The following is a 26287-nucleotide window of genomic DNA, read 5'->3' as shown; positions in this document are numbered from 1 at the left end:
CCTTCTTCATTCCTGCTCTGAACCCAGAACCTCTTTGGGGTTCTTGCTTGGCAGACTGGTTTCCACACCACTAGCAGCCTCCTAGCACCTTCCTTGACTGACAGGCTTTAGCTTTTTTCTTTCATTTCATCCATCAATTGGTTCCCACTTGCTTTAACTTTTCCAAAAATTTATTTAACTCTCCTGTTTATTAATAATATTGACCGCCCTGGCTAGTGTGGCTCAGCGGTTAGAGCGTCGGCCTCTGATCCGTAGAGACCTGGGTTCGGTTCCCGCTAAGGGCACGTACCTCAGTTGCAGTTTGTCCCTGACACTGGTTGGGTTGTGTGGGTGGCAGCCACTTGATGTGTCCCTTTCACGTCAATGTTTCTCTCTCTCTTTCTCTCCCTCCAGCTCTATTTGAATAAAAAATGGAAAAATGTCCTCGAGTGAGGATAAAAAAAAAATAATAATAATAATAATAATAATAATAATAATAATAATAATATTGCCCTTCGTCCTTTTCTATTTGGAGTTACAGGTTTATTTCCTTTTTACTTCTACACTGTTATTTCAATGGGTCTCTCTCACAAGAGACAAGCAAAAGTATCTATTGTCTTGACCCAGAAGTCATGATTTTCTGCAAAACATTTTAACCTTACTTAGGTAAGCTCCAGAATTCCAGGTTCCTTTTATTTCGAGAAAAGATGTAAGTTAACAAAATTCTATGTTTCTTTTAAATAACTCTTTAACAACACTAAGATTTATTACATGAAATTGGAGAAACTTAAAGGAAAATGAAGTGTTTTACTACAATTCTCAAGACAGCCCTTGTGCTTAACACTTTAATAAATTAGATACATTTGATTACAGGAAGCAAAGCTAACCAGGTACATATCAGAACTAAATGTGTACTGTAAATCATAGTTCAAGTGCCATGTATAAGTACATCTCCCACTATGTGTTAAACATTATTCTAAGTCCTGACAAATAACAAAAGATTTTCAGGGTTCTAATCATTCTCAGACACTAAAACAAAAAAATCCAGTATTTACCAATCAGAATGCCTAACTCTTCAAACATCCCTCCTTCTTCATGAATGCAACGGTGTCAAGATCAGAACGCAGTCTCAAGGGAGGAAAACATTTCCCGTTACCCCATTGATCTCTAACACATGGATCAATAAGGCTTGCCATGGACTCCGACCCTTCAGTCAGGAAAGGCAATGAGATATAAACTAGTGACTATAGTAAGTAATCCTTTATCACAATGAGACAAATAAACCTAGAAAAGAAATCATAGTCCTACACTGAGAGAAGTCATCAAGAAGTTATCATAAAGAAGCTGTAATTGTGGAACAGGAAAACCTGTCTCAGAGTAAGGGAGGACATTCAACTTGAGAAAGCTGGCATGCAGAAATAAGACTGGAGATCTAGCCCTGGCCAGTTTGGCTCAGCGGTTAGAGCGTCCGCCTGCGGTCCGGAGAGACCCGAGTTCGGTTCCCGCTAAGGGCATGTACCTCGGTTGCAGTTTGTCCCCGGCCCTGGTTGGTTGTGCGGGTGGCAGCCACTCGATGTGTCCCTTTCACATCGATGTTTCCCTCTCTCTCTTCCTCTCTCTCCCTCCCACTCTGTCTGTACAAAAAATGGAAAAATGTCCTCGGATGAGGATTAAAAAAAAAAAGACTGGAGATCTAAAATCAGCTCCTAAAGCACCAACAGAAGCTGTCTATGCTTTAATAGTTGCTTAGTAACGAAGCATTCCCAGATTTCACTCCACATTTCCTATCTTTCCATGCCAAATTCAATTCTCAAAAACAAACAAATCTTCAAGCATACTTAAAAAAAAAAAAAAAAAATCAAAAGGCGTATCTATTTCTTCTCACTTGAAATCTTTCACACCTAGAACTTCATTATTATCATTATCATTATCACATCAACTAGACTAACTTCATTCAAGAATATTTTTCCAACAAAGAATGCCCAAGATACATGATTTTTACTCATTTGAAGATTTCCCCTTTCAGGAATAAGTAGCATATGGACTTGATATTTTAGCCTCTCTAAATTAAGCATCTTTTGCTAAAAGCCTGAACTTCCTAGGAGAATGTTCCTAAGGTAGAAATAATACCAGAGAGAGATTATGAAAAAATGAGTTCTAGCTCCATTCTGCCATTACTTTGCCATGTGATCTTGGGCAACTTCACAGTTCTCTCCGGATCTGTATCCTGATTTGTAAAATAAAGACCACCCTAGCTCTAAGAATCTATGATCCCGTGATAAAGAGGCCTTACCAAAGTAGCAGAATACAGTAAAAAAGAAGAAACATTAGGTATACTCCCCTGTGAAACTGAGTATTTTCTTCTGTAACAGAAAGAGTCAATCAACAAAGTGCCATTAAGTTGTTTATGTTCCCCTGCCAAAAGTGGCTAAGAGCTACTCTAAACAGCCAATACTTGGATTTCTCTCTTGCCCTGAACAAATGTTCCCATATGAAATACTAAACCATCAAACTGTAAAACCTCTGTGCTGAGATAAAATTTCATGAAACTAAAGTTGTGTATAGAATGCTCAAATTGATCAATTCTACTGTTATCCCAAAGGAACCAGAGGCTCCAAGAAAACTGGTAGACATTTCTTAAGTTTCTGGCCACAGATGAGTTACAGAAATTTTTCTTATATTAAAAAAAAAGTTAAATAAATATTATGGCCTGTAATCTTCATATTATACTTAATGTAATGCTTATCACCCCCTACCTCCAAAAAGAGAGGTTAATAGCATAAATTTGGAAATAAGATAAACAAGGGTTCAAACCCAGGCTTTGCCATGTACAGCTGTGCAACTCTGGACAAGTCACCTAAACTCTCAATGCCTTTTTTTTTTTTTTTTCCACTGTAAAATGAGAAGGATAGCTACCTAATGGGTTATCTATAAGAACTAATTGCAACCCTATACACAAAATCCTTTGCTTCTGGCTTTTAAAAAAGTGATAGAGATAATAATCATCATGACTGTGAAGAAAAAAGAGCAAGAGTATATAGTTAGTCCACAATATAAGACCTAACAGCTGAGTTATAACCTTAAAGTTCTTCATGTTCTTTTTCATAAAAACAGTCATATGAATACAAACAAGGGGGAGGGGGGGATCACATTCTTCTTACTAAAGACTCTATATAAAACATAGACTAAGTGAAATTAAACCAAACAAAAGATACACATTTCATAGCTTCTCAAATATGTCTCCTGGGTCCTCAAGAGAGAAAAGTTTAATGTGTACACTTGAACTTTTGGTCACAGTTGCTATGCGAGAAAATGATTGGCAACCATCTTAACTGAAGTTAAGAAAGCTCTAAAGAGTGCCATCCACATTCTTCAATATTTTTGAATGATCATCATCTTCACAGTCCAAAGTGCCCCTATCTTCCACACTGTTTCAGTGAACAAATAGTACTTTGGTTTTTCTCCTTCCTTATCTGTTAGAATTGCAATGATACGTAATTCACAGGAGAAAGAATCTTTCTCCTTTTCTACAACAGACCACAAATCATGCTTAACTACAAAAACATGAAAACTCTATTTTCCCTGTGACCTTGTGCACGTATTTTTAATTACTTTTACCTTCCATTTGATCAGTCCAAGGCAATGTCTGAAACTAGTCTACCACTGAACTGCATTCAATACTCAAGAACTTAGTTCTGGATTCAGATGTCTTGCATAACTCACTCACACAATACATGCCATAGCCTTTCCTCTCGCCCTTTCTACCTCAGCCAAACTTCCCAAACTCATTCTTTCCTCATCTGAATTTCTAATGGTACTTTACTGACATCATATTGATGTAACTTATCATATTCCACCTTGTGTTTCAATTATTTATGCATGGTTTTCATTCTACTCCTCGAAATAACTATTCAACTGATTTTTTCTTAAGTTAGGAATATATTAAATGAGATACCACTTAATTTTCATTTAAAAATAAGTGGTCTCACTTCTGCTTCCAATCAAGATGGAGTAACAAAGACCATCTCAAACAACAGAAACAACAGCTCTCAAGGCACTGTACAGTACACAAAGAACAACAGTGATCCCTGCTATAGGAAACAACCAAGGAGAGCTTTATAACTGCCCCAGCTGACTGCCTGGAGGAAGTTTCCAGGCTGTGACACAGAGAGGAAGCCAGGCAGAGCCTGGTGGTCTCCTAAGTTGAGGAGATCAAGCTAGGAGTCTAGAAAAGCCACGACAGCTAGAATTCACAGAAAGAGTATTGCCGAAGAGAAAGGTGCACAGAGAGAAACTCTGAAGATCTACAGAGGGTCCCCCTCCCTCAAGTGCTTAACTAAGTAATGATCATCATGTGTACATAAGGAACTACCTAAGGCTGGAGAAAGAACCACCTGACAGAGTTGGAGAGAATAGTGCTAGGATCTCACCCAGTGTTAGGAATAGAGCCTGTTCTCAACGAGAGTGAAAAATTTAAGAAAAATCAGGGTGCTAAGAAGAGTCTTGTCTCAATAACGGGGAAAAATTAACGAGAGATCAAACAGAGCTCTGGTCATATTTAACAAACCTAAAAATGAGAACTGAAAGGATCAAACTATTTTTATGAAAATCAGCACAAAAATATTTATAAAAATTAAAAAATACCTAGTATCCTACAAGGTAATACTCACAATGTTTGGGCATCCAATCAAAAATTACCAAGCATACAAAGCAGCAGAAAAATTCAATCCATAATGGTAGGAGAAAAAAAAAAAAGAAATCAAACAATTGCAACTGATCCAGAACTAATATAGATGATAGAATTAGCAGACAGGACATTAAAATATCTGTATTCCATATGTACAAGAAAAATCGTATGTAAGAGAGAAAACTGAGGCCTGAGAAACAGAAAAGACCCATATCAAGAATCTAGAGATAACAACTATAATGTCTAAGTTTTTTTTTTTTAAATCCCACACTGGATTGGATTAATGGCAAATGAGACACTGCAGAAAAAAGATGAGTACACTTGATAGCACAAGAGAAACTATCCACAGGAAAAAAGACTTAAAACACAACGAACACGGAGCCTTGAAAATGACATGGAATGATTACAGTCTAATATATATGTGTGCTGACAGCTTCTCAAAGGTAGTATGCAAAGGATCTAACTCTTGATTATCTTGAGTGGAAGGAAAAGGAGTCTGGACGATAGCTGTATTTGAAATACCATATTTGATAAACTACTTACTATGGTTTACCAAACCCTAAAATTTCATTGTCACCTTTCTACTTCTCTTTGCCCTGCACAAACTTAGTGGGGTCATACTATTTTCCCCTCTTTCCTGATTTCCCAGGAGGCTAGAACTCCTATGCCACTTACATGCTATCTTCTGGATATACACAGCCTTCCACAGGAACATCTGCAAGAGATTTGTGTGTTCCTCCAAATAGCTGTTTACTCCAAAATCCTCCTTCTTCCAAATAAAGCGTCCATTTCCAAAACAACATTGTATTTTAAGTATTAACTGATTTAAGTAATAAGCACTTAGAATGTGTGATTACTCAATTTAACTCTCCTATTTTGCATTTCAAAAGAGGACCCAGTAACATGCATTTAAGCTGAACCTTTAAGACAAGAAATTAATTATGTGGGGGAAAGAGGTAGCCTGGCCCAAAGTAATATTAGATGAAAAAAGAGCACAAAAATATATGAAAAGCAGGAAGGTACAAAATATGGCATATTTGGGGAATTGCAAATGGTTCAGATTTAAGGATGGGTGGAGGGAGAAAATGAAGAAAAGGGAAGAAAATTCCCCTATTTTCTGGGGAAAAAATGAAAGAGCAGGTCAGGGTTTCACATTGATCCAAGGTTCCACAGGGATCCAAGATAAACTTTCAAAACTGTGTTCCTATTATCAAGCTATGCAGGAAAACTTTCCCTATATTAAAAAAAGTAGGGAGGACCTGCATCCCTCTAAGTGAGAGTTTGCAAACTATGGCTTTGGTTCAAAGCTGGTCCACCATCTATTTTTGTACAACCTGAAAGCTAAGCATGGTTTTACTTTTTTTTTTTTATCCTCACCCAAGGACATTTTTCCTTTTTTTGTACAGATAGAGTGGGAGGGACACATCGAGTGGCTGCCACCCGCACAACCAACCAGAGCCGGGAACAAACTGCAACCGAGGTACATGCCCTTAGTGGGAACCGAACCCGGGTCTCTCCCAACCGCAGGCCGACGCTCTAACCGCTGAGCCAAACCGGCCAGGGCTGGTTTTACATTTTTAAATAGCTGAAGAATATTTGGAAAATATATGAAATTCAAATTTCAGTGCCCCTAAATAAAGTTGTACTGAAACACAGCCACCCCCATTCATTTATGCATCATCCGACGTCTTTCATGCCAACATAAGAGTTGAACAGTTGTGACCAAGACAGCAATGGCCCGCAAAGCAAAAAATATTTACTAGCTAGACATTAACAGAAAACATTCGTGAATATCCTTTCTAAGTTAAGTCTTTCAAAATCTCATCCTCTTTACTTGTCGGTTCGCCTCTTCCAAATTTCTTATAAGAGATCTCATAATCAATATTATTTCATATATAGCTATATAATTTGTGGATACAAAAGTACTCTTTATAATTTCATAAAATAATTATTGATTTACATTACATTTCTGCTTAAATATTCCTTTATAGATGAAATATTAAATTTTGGTTGTAGAATTTTATCCTGTAATTCTGAATGATAAATATCTCGTTACATGATTCCAAGTTAAAATTTTAAAAACTTTTTGTTAATACAGTCTAGCTATACCTACATCCTGAGCCATTAATCACATAAGAAATGTTATTCTAATATTCTGAAACTGACAGCTCTTTGAAAAATCCAAGAGGCATGATGAAAAAAATAAATATGCCAAAGAAAGCTAATCGAACAATATTTCTACGGAATTTGAGTTGTAACTAAGAATTATTAAATAAGTACCTTTCTTTTTCTTTTTGCCCTTACCCGAGGACATTTTTCCATTTTTTGTTCAGACAGAGTGGGAGGGAGAAAGAGAGAGAAACATTGACGTGAAAGGGACACATCGAGTGGCTGCCTCCCACACGACCCAACCAGGGCGGGGGACAAACGGCAACCAAGGTAGGTGCCCTTTGTGGGAACCAAACCTGGGTGTCTCTGGACCGCAGGCCGACGCTCTAACAGCTGAGCCAAACCGGCCAGGACCAGAGTACTTTTGAAGGGTTTAATTATTTTGTTGTTGTATTTTACTTCTATCGTCAATGATCATGTTTTACTGTTGCTACTGATTTAAAAGACTGATAATTCCCAATTTTGGTTTTTCAACACTCTTTTTTGATACAATTTCAAGATCTCAAGGGAAGTGATCAAATTTACTTTTGCTGATTTTCAATCCAATTAGCATCTTCAAAACAGTATTTCTACAAAATAAGTTTTAAAATAAAAATTTCAATGTTAGTAACCTTTGAAGGATCTGAGTAAGACCTAAAAGTTAAGACAGGTAGACTTATGACAATCAGCCAACAACAGCATGCTTTATAACGAAGTAGAAAAAAAATATCCTAGTTAAGAGTTGAGGGTAGCCCTGGCCAGTTTGGCTCAGCGGTTAGAGCATCGGCCTGCGGTCCAGAGAGACCCGGGTTCGGTTTCCGCTAAGGGCACGTACAACGGTTGCAGTTTGTCCCCGGCCCTGGTCGGTCGTGTGGGTAGCAGCCACTTGATATGTCCTTTTCACATCGATGTCTCTCTCTCTCTCTCTCTCTCTCTCTCTGTTCCTCTCTCTCCCTCCCACTCTACCTAAACAAAAAATGGAAAAATGTCCTCGGGTGAGGATTAAAAAAAAAGGGTTGAGGGTAATATCCCTTATTTTTGAAGTTATAAATTATTGATAACATTACATGATCAATAAGCTTTGAGAACTGAGTAAAGTCAAACATGTTGTCCACAAAAAACTTAGATACAATACTTAATACTCTTAATTGATATTTTACTTAGTAATTAGATGTAAATAAGTCAATATAAATTGACGCAATTAATCCAGGACAATAAAGAATCTGGAAACCATATGTTTTCCTATCTCAGAGGAATAATTCAAGGAAGCAGATAAGAGGAGCCAAGAGAACAAAAGATTAAAGGGAACCCTTCCTTAGCCATTAACTTCAAATACTTGGTTTTTATGAAGATAAATTAAACTACTCTATGTGACTCTGGATGATAGAAGTAGGAAGAGTAAGAAGACAATAATGAAAACAGATTTTAGCTTAGCATATTGAAAACTTTCCTACCTTTTTATTGGTCAACAACAGAACTATTTATCTTATGAGACTGGTAGTATAATGAAAGTACAGTGATACCTCGGTTCTCGAACATAATTCGTTCCAGGAGGACGGTCGAGAACCAAATTGTTCGAGAACCGAAGCAATGAAACCCAATAGGAAATAATGGAAACTGGATTAATTCGTTCCAAGCCCCAGAAAATGCCTATTTACTGGCCTAATTTGTATATAATATGTAGAAAAACATAAGTCTCAACAAGAAATAAAAGTGTACAGTGTGTGTAAGGGTTAAATTCAGTGTAAAGCGTGACTCTCTCCACACAGCGTGACTCTCTCTCTGCACTCACACTGACGACGCGAGCAAGGCGCGCTGGGCCGAATGAACGCCATTCGGCTCAACTCGGCTCATCTTGGAAGTTCGAGTTCCAAATATTTGTTCGGATTCCAAGACAAAAGTTTCTCGAATCTCCTGGTCGAATACCAATTTGGTCGAAATCCGAGGCGTTCGAGAACCGAGGTATCACTGTATGTGTAAATTTAGAATTAAATAGATCTCAAGTCTGAAATCTATCTCTGCCCATAACCAGAGTAGTCTGGTTGTTTTCAAGACCTCTTGAATCTCAAAGTCTAATAAACGAGAAAAAATAGGAAAAATACCACTAACCACAAAAGGTGACTGAAAGGTGACATATGATACAAACATAATAATTGTTATGTATATAAATGTTATCTCTATGTAAAATAGGTACAAAGTAGATATGCAAAAGTCAAGTTATTTCAATAATAGTCATTATTCCTGGTGGTTAAGAACAGGAAAGCTGGATCTAAACTCCTTGGGTTTAAATCTTGGCATTGCCACCTTTGGCAAGCTATTTAACCTCTCTGTACTCCTGTTTACTAATTTCTACAATATGGACATTAATACCTGTAAGACTGCTGAGAGGAATAAATGACGTAATATATAAGGCACTGACAAGAATGCCTGATACATACATATGTACTCTAATGTTTCCTATTATGTAATATTAAATAATGAACTCATTTTATTCAATAGTGAATTCCCTGTTATTACAAGTATTCCATCAAAGCCTTGAATAAGTTAGAGATGGAAATCCCAGAAGTAATCAGTCTCAACTAAATTAATTCATTTACATATTCAACAAATATTTACTGAATATGTAATACCTACAAGAGGAATTAGAGTACAAGGGTTAAGAGTATGGATTCCCTAAGGGAAACTAAAAAAAAAAAAAAAATTCCATTTACCATTGCAACAAAAATAAATAAAATGCCTAGGATTAAACTTAACCAAAGAGGTAAAAGACCTGTTCTCACAAAACTACAGGACATTGAAAAAAGAAACAGAGGAAGATATTAAAAAGTGGAAACATATACCATGTTCATGGATTGGAAAAATCAACATCATTAAAATGTCCAAACTACCCAAAGCAATCTATAGATTCAATGCAATCCCTATTAAAGTACCAATGGCATATTTCACAGATCTAGAAAAAATACTCCAAAAGTTTATATGGAACCATAAAAGACCCAGAATAGCCACAACAATATTGAAAAAGAAGAAGAAAGTGGGAGGAATCACAATACCAGATATATACTACAAAGCCATCGTAATCAAAACAGCCTGGTACTGGCACAAGAACAGGTATATAGATCAATGGAACAGAACAGAGAACCCAGATATTGACCCAAGACAGTATGCACAATTAACATCTGACAAAGAAGGCAAGAGCATACAATGGAGAAAAGACAGTCTCTTCAATAAATGGTGTTGGGCCCTGGCCACTTTGGCTCAGCAGTAGAGCATTGGCCTGTGGACCAATGAGTTGCAGGTCCGATTCTGGTCAAGGGCACATACCCTGGTTGCAGTTCAGTCCCCAGCCCGTGTCGGGGCCATGCGGGAGGCAACCAGTCGATGTGTCCCTCCCATATCGATGTTTCTCTCTCTCTCTCTCTTTCTCTTCCTCTCTCTGCCTCCCACTCTATCTGAAGATAAATAGAAAAAACAAACATACACACACACACACACACAAATAAATGGTGTTGGGAAAACTGGACAGTTACATGCAAAAAAATGAAACTAGACCACCAACTTACACCATATACAAAAATAAACTAAACTGGCTAAAAGACTTAAATGTAACTCATGAAACCATAAAAATCCTAGAAGAAAATGTAGGCAGAAAAATCTCAGACATCATAAGTAGCAGAATTTTCACTGACACATTGCCTAGGGCAAGAGAAACAAAGGAAAAAAATTAATAAACGGGACTACATCAAACTAAAAAGCTTCTGCACAACAAAAGAAACCAGCATCAAAATGAAAAGGGAACGCACTCTCTGGGAGAATATACTTGCCAAAGATATATCGAATAAGGGGTTAATATCCAAAATATATAGAGTACTCATACAACTCAACAAAAGGAAGACAAGCAATCCAATTAAAAAATGGGCAGAGGACCTGAATAGACACTTCTCCCAACAGGACATACAAATGACCAGGAGACATATGAAAAAATGCTCAACATCTCTAATCATCAGAGATGCAAATTAAAACGACTATGAGATATCACCTCCAACCTGCCAGAATAGCGGCCATCAACAAATCCTTAAACAAGTGCTGTGGAGGATGTGGAGAAAAGGGTACCCTAGCACACTGCTGGTGGAAATGCAGACTGGTGCAGCCACTGTGGAAAACAATATGGTGTTTCCTCAAAAAATTAAAAATGGAACTGCCATTTGACCCAGTGATCACACTTCTTGGAATTTATTCTAAAAAGCCTGAAACACCAATCAGGCAGACTATAGGCACCCCTATGTTCATAGCAGCGCTATTCACAATGGCTAACATCTGGAAACAGCTCAAGTGCCCATCAATAGATGAGTGGATAAAAAAGCTGTGGTACATTTACACAATGGAATATGATGCAGCTGTAAGAAAGATCTCCTCCCTTTGAGACAACATGGAGGGACCTGGAGAGTATTATGCTGAGAGAAATAAGCCTGCCAGAGAAAGAAAAGTACCACATGATCTCATTTATGGAACATAATGAACAAAACAAGCTGTTGACCAAAAGAGACCCAGAGTCACGGAAGTAGGGAACAGACTAACAAACCTGAGAGGGATGGGGGTGGGAGGGTGGGAAGAGATAAACCAAAGAACGTATATGCATATATGCACAACCAATCGACATAGACATTAGGTTAGGGAAAGCAGGAGGGGGGTGAGTGTGGGAAGGAGGGAGGGGGTCAATGGGGAAAAAAGGGGGATATCTGTAATACTCAACAATACAAAAAAAGAGTATAGATTCCCTAACCCTAATCCTAACAGCCCCCCACCCCCCACACACACAAACAAAAGAGTATGGACTCCCAAACCAGTCTGTGGATACAATTCCCCATAACATCTCTTAGTAGCTATATAAACCTGGACAAGTTACCTAATCATTACATGCCTCAGATTCTTCTTTTGTACTATGGGGATAACTGCAGAGGTGTTGGAGGGTTCAATGAGCTAATGTAGGTAAAGTGCTTAGAACAGTACCTGGTAACTATATATAAGGGGTAACTAGTTAGCTATTACTATTATTTTTTTATCCTCACCCGAGGACATTTTTTTTTTTTTTTTTGCATTTACCTTCAGATAGAGTGGGAGGGAGAGAGGGGGAAAGAGAGAGAGAGAAACATCAATGTGAGAGAGATACATTGACTGGTTGCCACCCACACAACCCCAACCAGGGCCGGGGACAAACTGCAACCAAGGTACATGCCCTTAGCAGGAACCAAACTCGGGACTCTCTGGTCCGCAGGCTGACGCTCTAACCACTGACCCAAACTGGCCAGGCACTAGTTAGCTATTATTATGACCACATTCCAGGTACAGTTCTAGACACCAGAAATTTTAACAGACTGCTGGCAAGGTCCCTGACCCTTTTGGTGGGGAAGAGGCACAGATAACAAACAAACAAACATAAAAAGTAATGATAAGCACTAAAATCATTAATCAGTGATAAGACAAAGCAGGGGAAGGGGCTAGGGAATGACTGGAGAGTTCAAGTTGAGAAAGGAGTCAATAAAGAGCTCTCCGGTGAGAAGCCATGTGGGGATCTGTGGGGATCTGTAAAACAGAAGGAAAGGCCCTGAGGAGGATGCTAAGGGAACAGGAAAACAGGCCAGTGTCACAGGTACAAAATATGGGAAGGGAAGGGCAGTAGGAGATGAGGTTGTAGAGACAGCCAGGTTCCTGATCAATCAGGGCCTTAGAGACTGGAGTAGAAACACAAGATTTTATTCTGAGCCAGAAGGGAAACAACTGGAAGGTTTTAAGCACAGGAGTGACCAAAACAGACCTGCATGTTCACTCTGGCAATGACCTTCAATAAATTATCTGACGTCAAGGTGTCCTGAATTTAGTCATTCTAACAGCACGAGAGGGACCTTCGAGCACCTGGAAATGGAAACAATACAGCATGACAGCAGACTGCAGCATTTCAGGCTGCTTAGAAGAGTGAGCCTGGAGCCCAATAACAGAGTTGCTACATTCAAAACACCAAACCATGTACTGCAGGGGAGCATTCCATTTGTGTTTGTTGCATTTAATATGTGAAGCCTTGTGAAGAAATGTTTAAGAAAGATTTGACAGTGGTTCAGGAATGTTGGGGGGAAAAAAAGAGCAAAGAATTTTGACTCCACAAGGGAATGCTGGGGACACCAATACCATCAGATTTCAGAGAAATAGTCCATCAAAAGGACACTGATGGGCACAGGGGGCTCTATCATCACTGTGACTGGTTCCTAGCGAAGATCTGTCTGAATGTCACAGACAGATGTCTAAGAAACACTGAAAAGGCATGAAGAGTGTCATTTACCGTTGAACCTGGAGATGTTCTCTGTAGCAGTACAAACTTGAACAGCAAATGAACAAACCCTAAGCTCACCTAGTCTCAACTGCAAAACTAAGGAGAAAGATAAAGGAAAAAAATAAAGGGAAGGGGCAAAAAGGATGTGTGCTTGGGGTGGGGACAGGTGAATGGGAAAAAAAGCCATTTAATGGGTCAAATTTAATCATATTTATGGAATTCTGGGTGTTTTTTCAGGAAAGCTAAGTAATTTTTAGAATAGCAGTATTTTTCAAAAGCCAGTCTTGGTCTTGGCAAGGAAATGGTTATAACTGAAGATATGGAGTAGTGTAGAAGAATTCAGAAAGAAACCAAATCTCTGGAAAAAGTGAGGCTTTTTTTGATTCATTGTAAAGGAACATAAATTAGTCTCCAACTCACAATCTCCGCTTACCCCCCAACTTCCCAGAGTCCTGCGCAGCCCATAGAAAGTGGAAAGTGTGCCAAAACAAACAGTGTGGGCTGAAGCTCTGTGGATGAAGGGTGGGATGAGGTTCGGGTGGAACTGGCAGGCAACCGAATGGAATCACTTTAAAGCAATGCCACAAAATGGAGACTAAATAATCACTGAGGACTTACAAAATTCACACAAAAAATGGGATGTGTTTAGCAAAACCATGGAACAAATTCCTTACTCCAACTCATTAAAAAAAAAAAGATAGGAAAAACTGAAACAAAGCAAAACATACCTGCTCTCTTATCTGTCTTTAATTAAACCATAAAATACCCTCCCTCCCTCTTCTCCCTAGCCACCCTGGAAGAGGAGAGCTAACTGGCAGCCGCTCAGGTGAAAGACTTCAGCCTTCCAGCTACAAAGGGGAGATAGCAGACAATGGAACTGGTGATTCATTACAAAAGAATACACTCAAGAGCGGCCTGCTGCCACATGGGCTCACTGCACTATTTAAAGGAACAGTCACCCCCTTTCCAACCTCCCTTTTCTTAACACCTTCCCTCCTCTTGGTCCTGATGGAAAACAGATTTTGAAGAAAATGCCAGCAAAGCACCGAGCTGTCCAAGAAAGGGAAGCTTTGTGTTCCACAGAAACAGGCAGCCCCACACTATGGCGGAGCGCACACATTTTCTTTCACATCCATACTGTAAATCTTTTCCTCTCTGCCTAGTATACTTTCCCTTTCAACAACAAATAGTATAACTGAGTCTGAGTCTGGCTAAACATTTTTTAAATTAATTGGAGTTGGAATAATTTGCAATTGTGTTTTTCAGTTTTCACGCATCCTTCCTTTAATTCCACATTGTCATTTTCATAAATGTGAGAAGATACAATAATTTGGTTCACATGTTCAGAAATAAGAGTTATCTCAGTGAACTACTCCTACAACATATACATGAACAAAAGAAAAACCTAAAATGAAAAAAAAAAGTAAGAGCGCACAAGCATGTCTGCCATACTAGAATTTTATGATTACATTTCTAAATGCTTTTTTTAAATCTTCACCCGAGGATATGTTTTTATTGATTTTGGGGAGGGGGGGGGGGAGGAGGATAAAGAGAGAGAAACATCGATCACTTGCCTCTTGTATGTGCCCTGACCAGGAATGGAACCCACACCCCTTTTGGTGGTCAGGACTATGCGCCAACCAACCGAGCCACCCAGCCAGGGCCCTATTCGCTTTTTTAAGGCAAAGCACTGATCACTTATTGTAAATCACAGAGCAGTTTGCTAATTAAACCAAAAAAGAGGCCTTATAAAACTAGAGCATAGATATAATAAAGTACACACACTGTGCAACTACTGACACTGATCTGCTACTGTGGGACGAACACCATGTCATCCACTGAGAGCCCCTTTCATTCTTCCATGAAGTGAGTGGCGGAAACTAAGGAATATAGAAATGTTAAGATCCGACAGGCAAGAACTTAGGTGACAAATGGTGAAACCCCAGCTAAATACCTTTCTTAATATTATTAATAAGACACTAAATATTGAAAACGAAACCCTAAACAGTGTAGACATTTTTATTTAGATTAAATGTCTGGCTGGACAAACAAAAACAAAAAAATCCCCTAAAAAAAAAGAAAAACATTGCCCCCACCCCCCATAAAAACACATAGGACAGGTAAACATTTGGCCCATCTGGTTATTTCCTTTGACATTTTTTTTCTAGATTACTAACAACTATTATGTCACATTAACACAGAAAGTGTACACCAAAACAAAAATGCTGGAATAGTGAAAATTGACAAATCTGATATTCTGTACTTTCCCACTGCATAAATTCAGGATGGGCAAAAGCAAGTTGTTTCCTCCAGCATTCAGCACATCCTGAGAAAAATCATGATTTTTAATTTACCTCTTAGACTTCAACATCCCTCTTTCCCATTTCTGTTTATCTCTTCGGCTTCATCCTGAAATTATCGTTTCCTTAAATACCAATTAGTAAGACCACAACATTAAATGTGCATTCTAACTTGTGCTTACACATGCTTACCGAGCTTCTCTAGTAACTAAGGGATGTGCTCCAAGAGGTATAAAAAATCCTAGTTTAAATAACTCTTTCATTGATTTAAAAATATATATATTAAAAGTCAAGTGGTTGAAAAGCCTTCAGTAAAACAGCTGAGAAAGAACAGAGCTGATATCCTCTAACATTGCAAGTTAATGAAAACTGAATGAGGGCTCCAAGGTTAAGAAGTATCATCTACCAAGCAACAAAGAGAATACAGAAATAGAACTTGACATATTGTGGTGACCATTTCGCAATATATACATATATGGAATCATTATGCTGTACACCTGAAACTAATAGAATGTCAATCTCGATTTTTTAAAAAGAGGCTCAAAGTGGGTATCAATTAAAGTCTTGCAAGATGTATAAGAAATACATCCATAGAGAAGAATAAAAAAGTAAATAGTAAATTATTTTTAAAAAATAGGTTTTCTCTCTCTTATGGAAATTTTTTAAAAGTAAAGCAATATTTCAAAAGAGTTCATTAGACTGATGATGAAGGGATAAGAAGTGAAAGAAAAAATATTTTAAGGATCTCTCCACTTTCCAAAAGAGGGAGGGGTTTCGTGATAATCTCCAAACTCCGATTTAGTGAAGAATTACTTTGGAAAGAGATATTCTTTCAAGTTCCTTTTCTCTAGGTCACGCTGGGAAAATCTGCCTAATGCTTTCCCTCCTTCCAAACAGCACTGCGGGGCATTATATAACATTTAGCAGAACAGGGTTCCAGCTCCTAAAACCGATGCCTCTGTCCTGATGGCTAGCCGACTCTCTCGCCCTCCGGTGGTGACTTGGGAGAGGCAGAGAAGAGAGAATACAAAAAAAAAAGGGGGGGGGGCAACCTCCTTAAAAGGAAAGCACCATCCAATGATGAAATTTCCCTACAGAGCATAAAAGCCTGGAGTGAAAATGACCCTAAGTCTAAGATTAAAGCACATGAATGTTCTACAGGGAAAATGATTCCTCACTGGTAAATCACAGCCTCATCATTCCTTCTTACCCTGTACATAAAGGAAAAGGGGTAAAGGAACACACAGAAGGGTGCCAACAAGAAAAGAGCACTGCCAGGGAAAACCACGGAAGGGTATTACCTTTCTATTTGTCAGGAATGACTTGCTAAAATGCAGATTAGATACTGCCTGGCATAACCAAAGACAGAGAGAAAGAGAGAGAGGGAGGGAGAGAGACCTCCCATTTCCCACTCTCTCTCCTTCAAATGCCTTTTAATGCCCCCGTGATTGTCATTATACATTCAGATCTGTTCTCCTGTCAGGGAGGGCGCTACCTGCCTCTGCTGCACCTGCGTGTTCCTATGGTTCCTACTGAGAACATTCTTCGCCAGTAACAAAGCCAGAAAAATGAAACATTTTCCTAGTCTTCGTTTTTAATAAGCCATTTAGAACGAAGGTAGGAAAACTGTAATTCTATAGCCAATTCTGAGAAACGGAAGTGAACTGGGAATCAGATTCCCCTGTAACACAAATTCTTCTGCAATTCTTAAAAGGAAGTCAATCCCTCTCCCCTCTTTTTGGCAGTCTATGAGAATCTCTTCCTACCTCTGCAGTCTCTCTCCCTCCCTCTTCTCAGAACCAAGACAAAGAGGTAGACAAATCCCCACAGGGTTTTTCCTGAGCTACAGCTGCACAGAACAGGAAACAGGAATCTGGGGGGGGGGGGGGTATACGGATACATCCCTCTCTCTTACGAACTCACAACACACACAGACTTTTCAGCTGATAACAATAAATCTGGTCTTTTCTAAGAAGACAATAATAATTAAAACTCTGATGGCTATAGCCCACCCCCATATCTTTATTTAGGTCCCAGAAACGGGAAAAGAAACACACCGAGGAAACACAAATCTTACCTGAGTTACCATTTTCTTTTTCTCCATAAACCAAACGGAATAATAGCTAATGAATACTTCAAAGCAGTCGTGCTGGGGCACACCTTCCACAGCTTTCTTGTCCCCCCCCCTCCCCCCCCAATCAGGCTATTTAAGGGTAGGTGATTGATCTCCCTTTATCCCCTCTTCCTTTTTCTTTCTAGTGTTTCTTCCTTTCTTTTCTCTTCCTCTCTGGCAGTCTCTCCCCCTCCTTCTTTCTCCAGCTCCCTCCCATATCTCAGGCAGATGGCTGAAGGAAGCCCCACCCCTGAATGCCTAAGGCAATTAATCAGAGTAGAGCCCCACCTCTTCCTCCTCCTCCCACCCCCTCCCAGCAGGCTGACATCTCCCAACTCCAGAAACAGGCCTGCTGGAGAATGGCAGTTTGAAGTGTGCTTTGCGCACGCGTGTGTGTGCGTGCATGAGTGTGTGTGAGTGTGTGTGTGGTATGTGGAGGGGTGTGTGTGAGAGGAGGAGGGAAGGAGGGGGAGAGAGAGGGAGGGGCAGGCGCCATGTGCAGGCATATTTTAAGGAGTGAATATCTGCGATGGTGCATTAACTATATAGCACTGGAAGCATCTGTAATGTAGCTTACAATAGTTCATACAGATTTAAAATATTACACCCATGAATAGATAAATAAATGAAACAAAAATTATTTTTAAAAATACATTTCCACTGATGCACAGTTTATAGATGTAGTAGATTTAATAAAATATGTGAAAAGCTGTTGAATGACCATCAACTGGAAAGGTTTTCAAGAAATGGGATATGCAAGAACCTGCTTGAACCAACCAACCCACTCCAATGACTACTTCCAGCACAGTGCCTGGTAGGTACTCAATATAATATTTGTTAAATAAAAGGACTAAAAGAGAGGAGGAAGGTTATTAAAGTGCTTATTTTTTTCTACTGTAAAAAACCTGGAGATTCTGAAAAAGCTGTCTACAAACATGACTGCTTAAGGCTTCCAGCTTCATGAAAAATTCTGGTTAACTGAGAATTCACCCATTGTGTTCTCCAGGCTTCTGTATTTCAGCCTCTACTGAAAAACATAAACCTTTTCTTATATATACACCGGACATCTGTGTCATTATTGCAAACAGTAATTGTTACTATCGAGTGCTATAGATAATACAAGGCTTGGGAAAATGTTTACTGAATGTCAGAGTGTCTTCAAAGTTCTCTTATTAAAGGAAATAATGGAAAAAATCATCAAAGATGGGATTCAGTCTAGAAGTCCTGGTCTAAGTCCTAATTGGGCCCCTTACAAGTAAATGATCCTGAGAATGTTTTAACCTCTGAATATAAATTTTATAATCTCCCTACTTTATATTATTAAATATTCAAATAAAACAATCTATGTGAATATTTGATGATATGATGTTTGTCATTTGTCTTATAGATTTTCTAATCCTTTGAGTATTCTAATAAGATCCTAAAAGATTTTATTATATATTTTAGTTATGCTATATTTATTATGTTATCTCTAACAGATTATCCGAAGGGCAAGGAGAATAATTCCAAAATTAAGCTTCTTGTTTTAAAATAAACAGGTAAAGAAATCAAAATTAAAAATCAAAAATCACATTGAGAATACACAGTTTTTGGGTTTTTTGTTTTTTGTTTTTTTCTGTTTCTATAGGAATTGTTTGGTGCCCTAGCCGGTTTGCTCAATGGTTAGAGCATTGGCCTGTGGACCAGAGAGACCTGGGTTTGGTTGCCACTAAGGGAACATACCTCGGTTGCAGTTTGTCCCCGGCCCTTGTTGGGATCGTGCGGGTGGCAACCAGTCGATGTATCTCTCTCACATCAATATTTCTCTCTCTTCTTCCCTCTCTCCCTTCCCCTCTGTCTGAAGATAAATGCAAAAAGGTCCTTGGGTAAGTATAAAAAAAAGAATTGTTTGGCAAAATGTATAACCACACTTTTAAAAAATTTACTGTATAATAATGTTGATCGGTATATTACAAATATAGTATCATCATGCTCCACTCAAATTAATAGTCATTTAAAGAATTCTGAAAAGAACACAGCAACTACTAAACAATCTGTAGAACGTGGAGAAACTAGCATAATCACAGCTATTTACTGAGTACCTACGATATGTCAGGTACTATTCCGGGCATTTTACAGACATCTATATACTTTTGCTATAATCTATAGTATGTAAAGAAATATATACCAAAGAATGGGATCTTTAAACATTAGGAAAGAACATGATGAGAAAAGGAATAGATCAGTACTAGGCTGGTTCTTATTTAACATTTTTAGAAATGATCTGGAAGACAGACATATTGTATGCTCTAAATTTGCAACTGAAAAGCCATTAGAAGATAAAATGCAGTCAAATTTTTAGTTTATTTATTTTATTTTATTTTGTTAATCTTCACCAGAGGATATTTTTTCCATTGATTTTTAGAGAGAGAGGGAGGGAGGGAGGGAGGGAGGGAGGGAGGGAGGGAGGGAAACAGTGATGACAGAGAGAGAGACATCAATTGGTCTACTGGGGCAAAGATTGAACCAGCAACCCAGGTATGTACCCTTGACCAGAAATCAAACCCAAGACCCTTTGGTGTTCAGGCCAATACTCTAACCACTGAGCCACACTGGCCAGGGCTGCATTCAAATTTTTTAAAAGCAAAGACAGGTAGGTGAGTTTCACTGGAAGCAGGGGCAACCCAGTGTACTTTTGGAAACATCTAAATCATATGTATAGGATAATTTTTTACATTTTCAGCTCTAATGTAAGAAATAGACTTGAGAATCGCTGTATACCATTCTCTAAATCCACTGGTCCATTATAGTGCAAGGGGCAAAAGACTTGCGCACCAAGAACAGATACTCCCAGACTCCCCGCCACACACGCATTACCCTTATGAAAGCCACAGCTATCTTGAAACAGCCTCCACACATAAAAATATAACAAGGCCCCAAGAAGAGAATTTCTTTTTTTTAATACAAAGGCAAATGAGAGATCCCCACATACAAAATGTCTAGGATTAGGACTAGGATAAAGGTTTCTTAGGCCTGGTATTCATGCCTCTTTTCTACATTTAGGACCAACATTTAATACCACAAATAATAGGCTTACACAAGTCATTAGCACAAGAGTTAGTATGAGCTAAAGTAAAAATAAATATTAAATCGATTTTTATAAACTCACTGAATAGCAGGATCATTGTGAACACTGGAAAAACTCAAGGATATTTTGAACTGTGTCCCTAACTTTGAAGGCTGACATTAGAGAGGACAATTTGCTCCCCCGTGCCTGAGAGAGAGAGAACAGTTGAACAGCCTGGCTCTGATCCAACAGAACAACCCAAGTCCCCTGGTAGCTTAACGTGCCCAGTGCTGCACCAAGGAGAAATGCATTTCAGGGCATTTTCTGGATGGGAGTATGGGGTTGGAGAGGTGGACAGGCAAATATACATAAGAATGTCAGCTAAGGCCCCAAGAAGAGAATTACCTTCCGGGTTCAATCCCTAGCTTCTCGCACAGTGCCTGGTACGTAGTCACTAAGTATTTGTTAAATAAAAGAATTTCTCCTAGTTGTTTCAATTTCCTCATTGCCTCCTCAAAATGTTGCATGCAATCCCCAGAACTCCAGCTTTCTTTCCCCCATACCATTCAATGAAAATCTATCTTACCGAAGTCACCAAAGACCTCTGATGGTCCAATTCAATGGACATTTTATATCTTCTTTGACTTATCTGTGGTATTTGACACTCTCAACTTTAGATTCTCATTCTCAGGTTAAATGATACCAGTCTTTCCTGATTTTCCTTTCCGTGTTCACTTGCTTCTCCTTCTTACTTTTCTTCCTGTCTACCCTCTAAATGTTGCTATTGCTTGAAGTGCCCTCAGACCTCTATGTAACTGCACGTCACAGACTTAACCTCAGTGTAGAACTCCTCACACAGGCACCCGCATGAAAACTTGTTTTCTTATGTACATTTCTGTGCAGAGAAGATCCATAGGACTCACCATTGTCTCCAAAGGGTACAAAACCTCAAAAAAGTTCAACACTGCTGAACACGTTCGCTCTAGGTGATGCAACTCATTCCATCACTTCAATTACCACCCATTTACCCTGATGACCCCTACATGTCTATGTTCAGTCCAGGTATCTCTCCTGAACTCCACATCAAAAATTCCAACTGCCAAATAATGGTCAACTCCATTTAGATAGCATACTAATTTCTCTAATTTAAAAGTACAAAACTAGCCCTGGATGGTTTAGCTCAGTAGCTGGAGCACTGGCCCTCAGACTGAAGAATCGTGGGTTCGATTCCAGTCAAGGGCACATACCTTGGTTGCGGTTTGTCCCTGGCCCTGGTCGGGGTTGTGTGGGAGGCAACCAGTTGATGTGTCTCTCTCACATCGATGTTTCTCTCTCTCTCTCTTCCTGCTTCCCTCCCTCCCACTCTATCTGAAGATAAATGGAAAAATATCCTCAGGTGAGCATTTTTTAAAAAATATTTTTTCTTTTTTGACTTTAGAGAGAGAAGAAGGGAAAGGGAGAGAGAGATAGAAACACTGACGAGAGAGAACATGGACTGGCCACCTCCTGCATGCCCCACACTGGAGATTGGGTCCACAACCTGGGCATGTGCCCAGACCAGGAATCGAACTGGCGACCTCTCAGTGCATGGGTCAATGCTTAACCAGTGAGCCACACTGGCCAGGTTCAGGTGAGGATTAAAAATTAATTAATTAAAAGTCCAAAACTAAATTATCAAAGTTGAATCATTAATTCACTTAACAAATGGTTGAGTACCTACCATGTGCTGTGTACTATTCTAGGCACAGGGGAAATCAGTAATGGACAAAGGAGATAAAAATCCCTCTCTGTATGAAGCTTGGATTCTAGTACCCATTGTACCATGTTTGTTTCCTTGATGACTGGTTACATTTCATGACTCGTAAAATAGCAACCATTTCTGTGGTGGATAAATTTTGAAATTTATGTATACTATTAGCTCATTTCATCCTCACAGTGAGACACTTTAATCCCCTTCTTAGAGATGAAGGAACTGTGTCCCTCCAATGTACCACTTTTCCCACTGAGCTTCTCGCTACTGCCGGAGCAAGCTTTCTAAATGCAGACCTCAACCTGCCACTTCCCTGCCTAAAATCCTCAACTATTCCCACAGCCTGAAAGGGTGGAGGGGGGATCCTAATTTAAAAAAAAATTTTTTTTATCCTCATCTAAGGACATTTTTGCATTTATCTTCAGATAGAGCGGAAGGGAGAGAGGGAGGAAGAGAGAGAGAAACATCGATGTGAGGTGGCTGCCACCCACACGACCCCAACTGGGGCCGGGGACAAACTGTAACCGAGGTACATGCCCTAAGCGGGAATTGAACCCGGGACTCTCTGGTCTGTGGGCCGACACTCTAACCGCTGAGCCATACTGGCCTACGCTCCTAATTCTTAAGTAGGCACCTAACATATAATCTGGCTTCTGCATTCTTGCATTCTTGTCAGTTACTTCCCACCCCTCACTCTTCTCTGCTCCAACCCCACACTGAACAATGTGCAGCTAGTTCCTCAATGACACCATATTTGTTCTCTGTTTTATGTTCTGACTCCTCTGAATATGGCATTCTTTCTGGCCAGTTCATCCTTAAAGGCTCACTTCAGGGACTCCTGGTTCAGAAAACCTTTCCTGATCTTACCTGCTCCCATACCTGGGTTAGCTACCCCTAATTCCTGTGCCTCAGCACCTAACCCATGGTTCATAACTGAGGGGGCTAGTGTTTCTGTGAAACCAGGACTGGACTGTGAGCAATCTGAGGAGAGGAACTGTGTGCTTCATACCCCCAGTTCTTAACCCAATGTCTGAATTCATACTAGATGAATAAATGTTTGTTGAAATCAAACAATAACGCCTTGATTCCTATCACTAGCCACTATTTATCTATATATGGATACCTAGGAATAAAGAGTACCTATGAGATTATCAAAATATTATAAAAGCATTCTTTTCTTCCAAAAGAGTATTTGGAAATAGTTTCGACTTTATAAATTTACTTCAGTATCTTATGAAGCTTAGAGGAAGATGTACAAAAAGAAAGTGGGAGAAAGGTCTATTTTCAACTTTATTATAATAGTTCAGATTCTAGACAAAAGAACTGTTTTTTTTTTTTAATCCTCACCTGAGGAATATTTTTCTATTTATCTTCAGATAGAGTGAGAGGGAGGGGGAAATGAGGACAGGGAGGGAGGGAGGGAGAGAGAGGGGAAGAGAGAGAGAGAAACATCAACATGAGAGAGACACAGGGCGGGAGACAAACTGCAACCCAGGTACGTGCCCTTGACCAGAATTGAACCCAAGATTCTTTGGTCCTTGGGCCGAGGCTCTAACCACTGAACACAACCGGCCAGGTCTAACTTACTGTTTTAAAATCTCACAACTTCAGGTGCTCTTGCTCTTTACAATTTCCCACAGATTTGACTTAACTTCCCTGCTTCCACCCAGGTACCAGCAATGCCATGAAAGCCGACCCAGGAGTCCCTGACTAGAAGGCAGGTTTTGCTCATCCTTTTCCAGGCTGCCTCTGACACCCGAGTGAAAGGCAACATTAAAGGGCCGGTATTTCCTGCAATAATAAAAACTTGTTAGTATAAAAGCTCTTCACAGCACGCCCCACATAATGACCCTAACTAAGTGTGAATAGCAACGGACAGCTATCAAATACCTTCTCAGAAGCATCTCTAACACAATAGCACTTTAATATCCTTTCCCCAAAATTCCCTTTACTATAAATGTAGTCAAATTATAGCTAAATCTATTATTTCCTAGCTTCTTTTCTCTAGGTTAGGCTGGGTTAACTTATATTGAACCCATTCTAGAAAATAAGGTGAGAACAGAATTTTAAATCAGCTGCTTTAGACTTTATATGCTTATAAAACAAGCTAGCCCTCATATTTATTTCTTGTCCCCCAAAATCAAACCTTTAGAACAAGGCCACAAATAACACACACTAAAACATAGGTGAGGCCAGAGAAATTAAAAAATATCATTTCATAAATTATTATCTAGATTTGGGTAACATACTCTTGTATCTTTAAAATATCCCAAACTCTGCCCTGGCCAGTTTGGCTCAGCAGTTAGAGCATCAGCCTGCAGACCAGAGAGTCCCTGGTTCGGTTCCCGCTAAGGACACATACCTCGGTTGCAGTTTGTCCCTGGCCCTGGTTGGGGTTGTGTGGGTAGCAACCAGTTGATGCGTCTCTCTCACATCGATGTTTCTCTCTCTTCCTCCCTCTCTCCCTCTCGCTCTATCTAAAGATAAATGCAAAAATGTCCTTGGGTGAGGATAAAAAAATTTTTTTTTAATATCCCAAACTCTAGACAACTAGAGTCATATATAAAATTATGTATACCGTTTCTGTATTCTATGAGAGATTAAGGAAAAGTTTCTTAGGCAAATATTAAACAGGAATGGGATGTGAACAAATTCATCAATAATCAGATTATCAAAAATAAGGCTCTAGCCCAGTAGCCAGGTACCTCAGTTGGTTAGGGTGCCATCACGATACGCCAAGGCTGTGGGTTCGATCCTTGATATGGGCACATACAAGGAGCAACTAATGAGCCCTGGCCAGTTTGACTCAGTTGTTGGAGTGTCAGCCTGCGGACCAGAGAGTCCTGGATTCGGTTCCCGCTAGGGGCATGTACCAAAAAAAAAAAGAAGCAACCAATGAAGATATAAATAATTGAAACAACAAATCAATGTTTCTCTCCCCCCCTTCCCACTCTCTAAAATCAATCAATCAAAAATATAACAATACCCGACTAACCTGTGAAAATTGATGTGTGCTGTTTCTCCAATATTAAAATATGCTATGTCTCTTACTAAATTACTGGAGATACTGCTCTCTTCTTCACCACTAAATCCTTTGCCTGGCACATAGTAAGTATTCGAAAAACATTCTCCAAATGAGAAATTAAAGAATGCATATGTCCCTTGACATCAAGGTCATCTTCCCACAAAGTAGAGAGCCTCCGGGCTAAATCCCTCGAGGGCATTCTGCAGACCAGAGCACAGGCTAGGTAAATGTACCTTTTAGAGAGGTGACTTTCTGTCTCCCAGTCTTCCAGGTGCCTAGTACTATCTTAAGTTGTACTTGGCTGTCCTCAACCCTCAAATCAGGACACTTAGCTACACTCCCAATAATGTAAGACTCTGCTTCTTCCTCTTCCAACTGCCCCATTTACTTCGAGATGATAACCAGTGCTAACATGTTCAACGGGTGACAGGTTAAGTAAAACTGCCTCAGAAAAACTGTGATAATAGGTGAATCCCCTAACTGGCAATAATAGTTAATCCCCACCCCCACCCCCCGAATATATATATATTTTTTATCCTTATCCGAGGACATTTTTGCATTTTTTGTTCAGATAGAGTGGGAGGGAGAGAGAGAGAGAAACATCGACGTGAAAGGGACACACTGAGTGGCTGCCACCCACACAACCCAACCAGGGCCGGGGACAAACGGCAACCGAGGTACATGCCCTTAGCGGAAACCGAACCCAGGACACTCTGGACCGCAGGCCGACGCTCTAACTGCTAAGCCAAACCGAGCAGCCCCCCGCCCCCCATTTTTTTATTGTGGTAAAATACACATACCATAAAATTTACCATCTTAGCCATTTTCAAGTATACAGTTCAGTGGTCAGTATATATATTCATAATGTGCTACCATTACCACTATCCATCTCCATAACTCTCCATTTTTAAAAAACT

The 26287-nt window shown here is 39.5% G+C and overlaps 1 protein-coding gene across 11 annotated transcripts in view; it reads right to left on the bottom strand.

The window, feature by feature from the left end:
- Positions 1–26287, bottom strand: part of RBFOX2 (RNA binding fox-1 homolog 2) — a 292073-nt gene that overhangs the window by 69068 nt on the left and 196718 nt on the right. Inside the window, exon 1 of one of the 11 annotated variants that reach the window (XM_036252098.1) lies at positions 12627–12670. The exons of the other annotated variants lie outside the window; for them this stretch is intronic. Within the exon in view, the coding sequence (XP_036107991.1) occupies positions 12627–12632 (6 nt within the window). The 5' untranslated portion in view covers positions 12633–12670. Of the gene's footprint in view, positions 1–12626; positions 12671–26287 lie in introns of those variants that run through there. 11 annotated transcript variants of the gene reach the window in all.

This window comes from Molossus molossus, unplaced genomic scaffold (genome assembly GCF_014108415.1).
Source record: "Molossus molossus isolate mMolMol1 unplaced genomic scaffold, mMolMol1.p scaffold_m16_p_10, whole genome shotgun sequence".
Classification (NCBI taxonomy): domain Eukaryota; kingdom Metazoa; phylum Chordata; class Mammalia; order Chiroptera; family Molossidae; genus Molossus; species Molossus molossus.
Note: the sequence above shows the minus strand (reverse complement) of the source record. Positions and strands in the feature narration are given on the sequence as shown.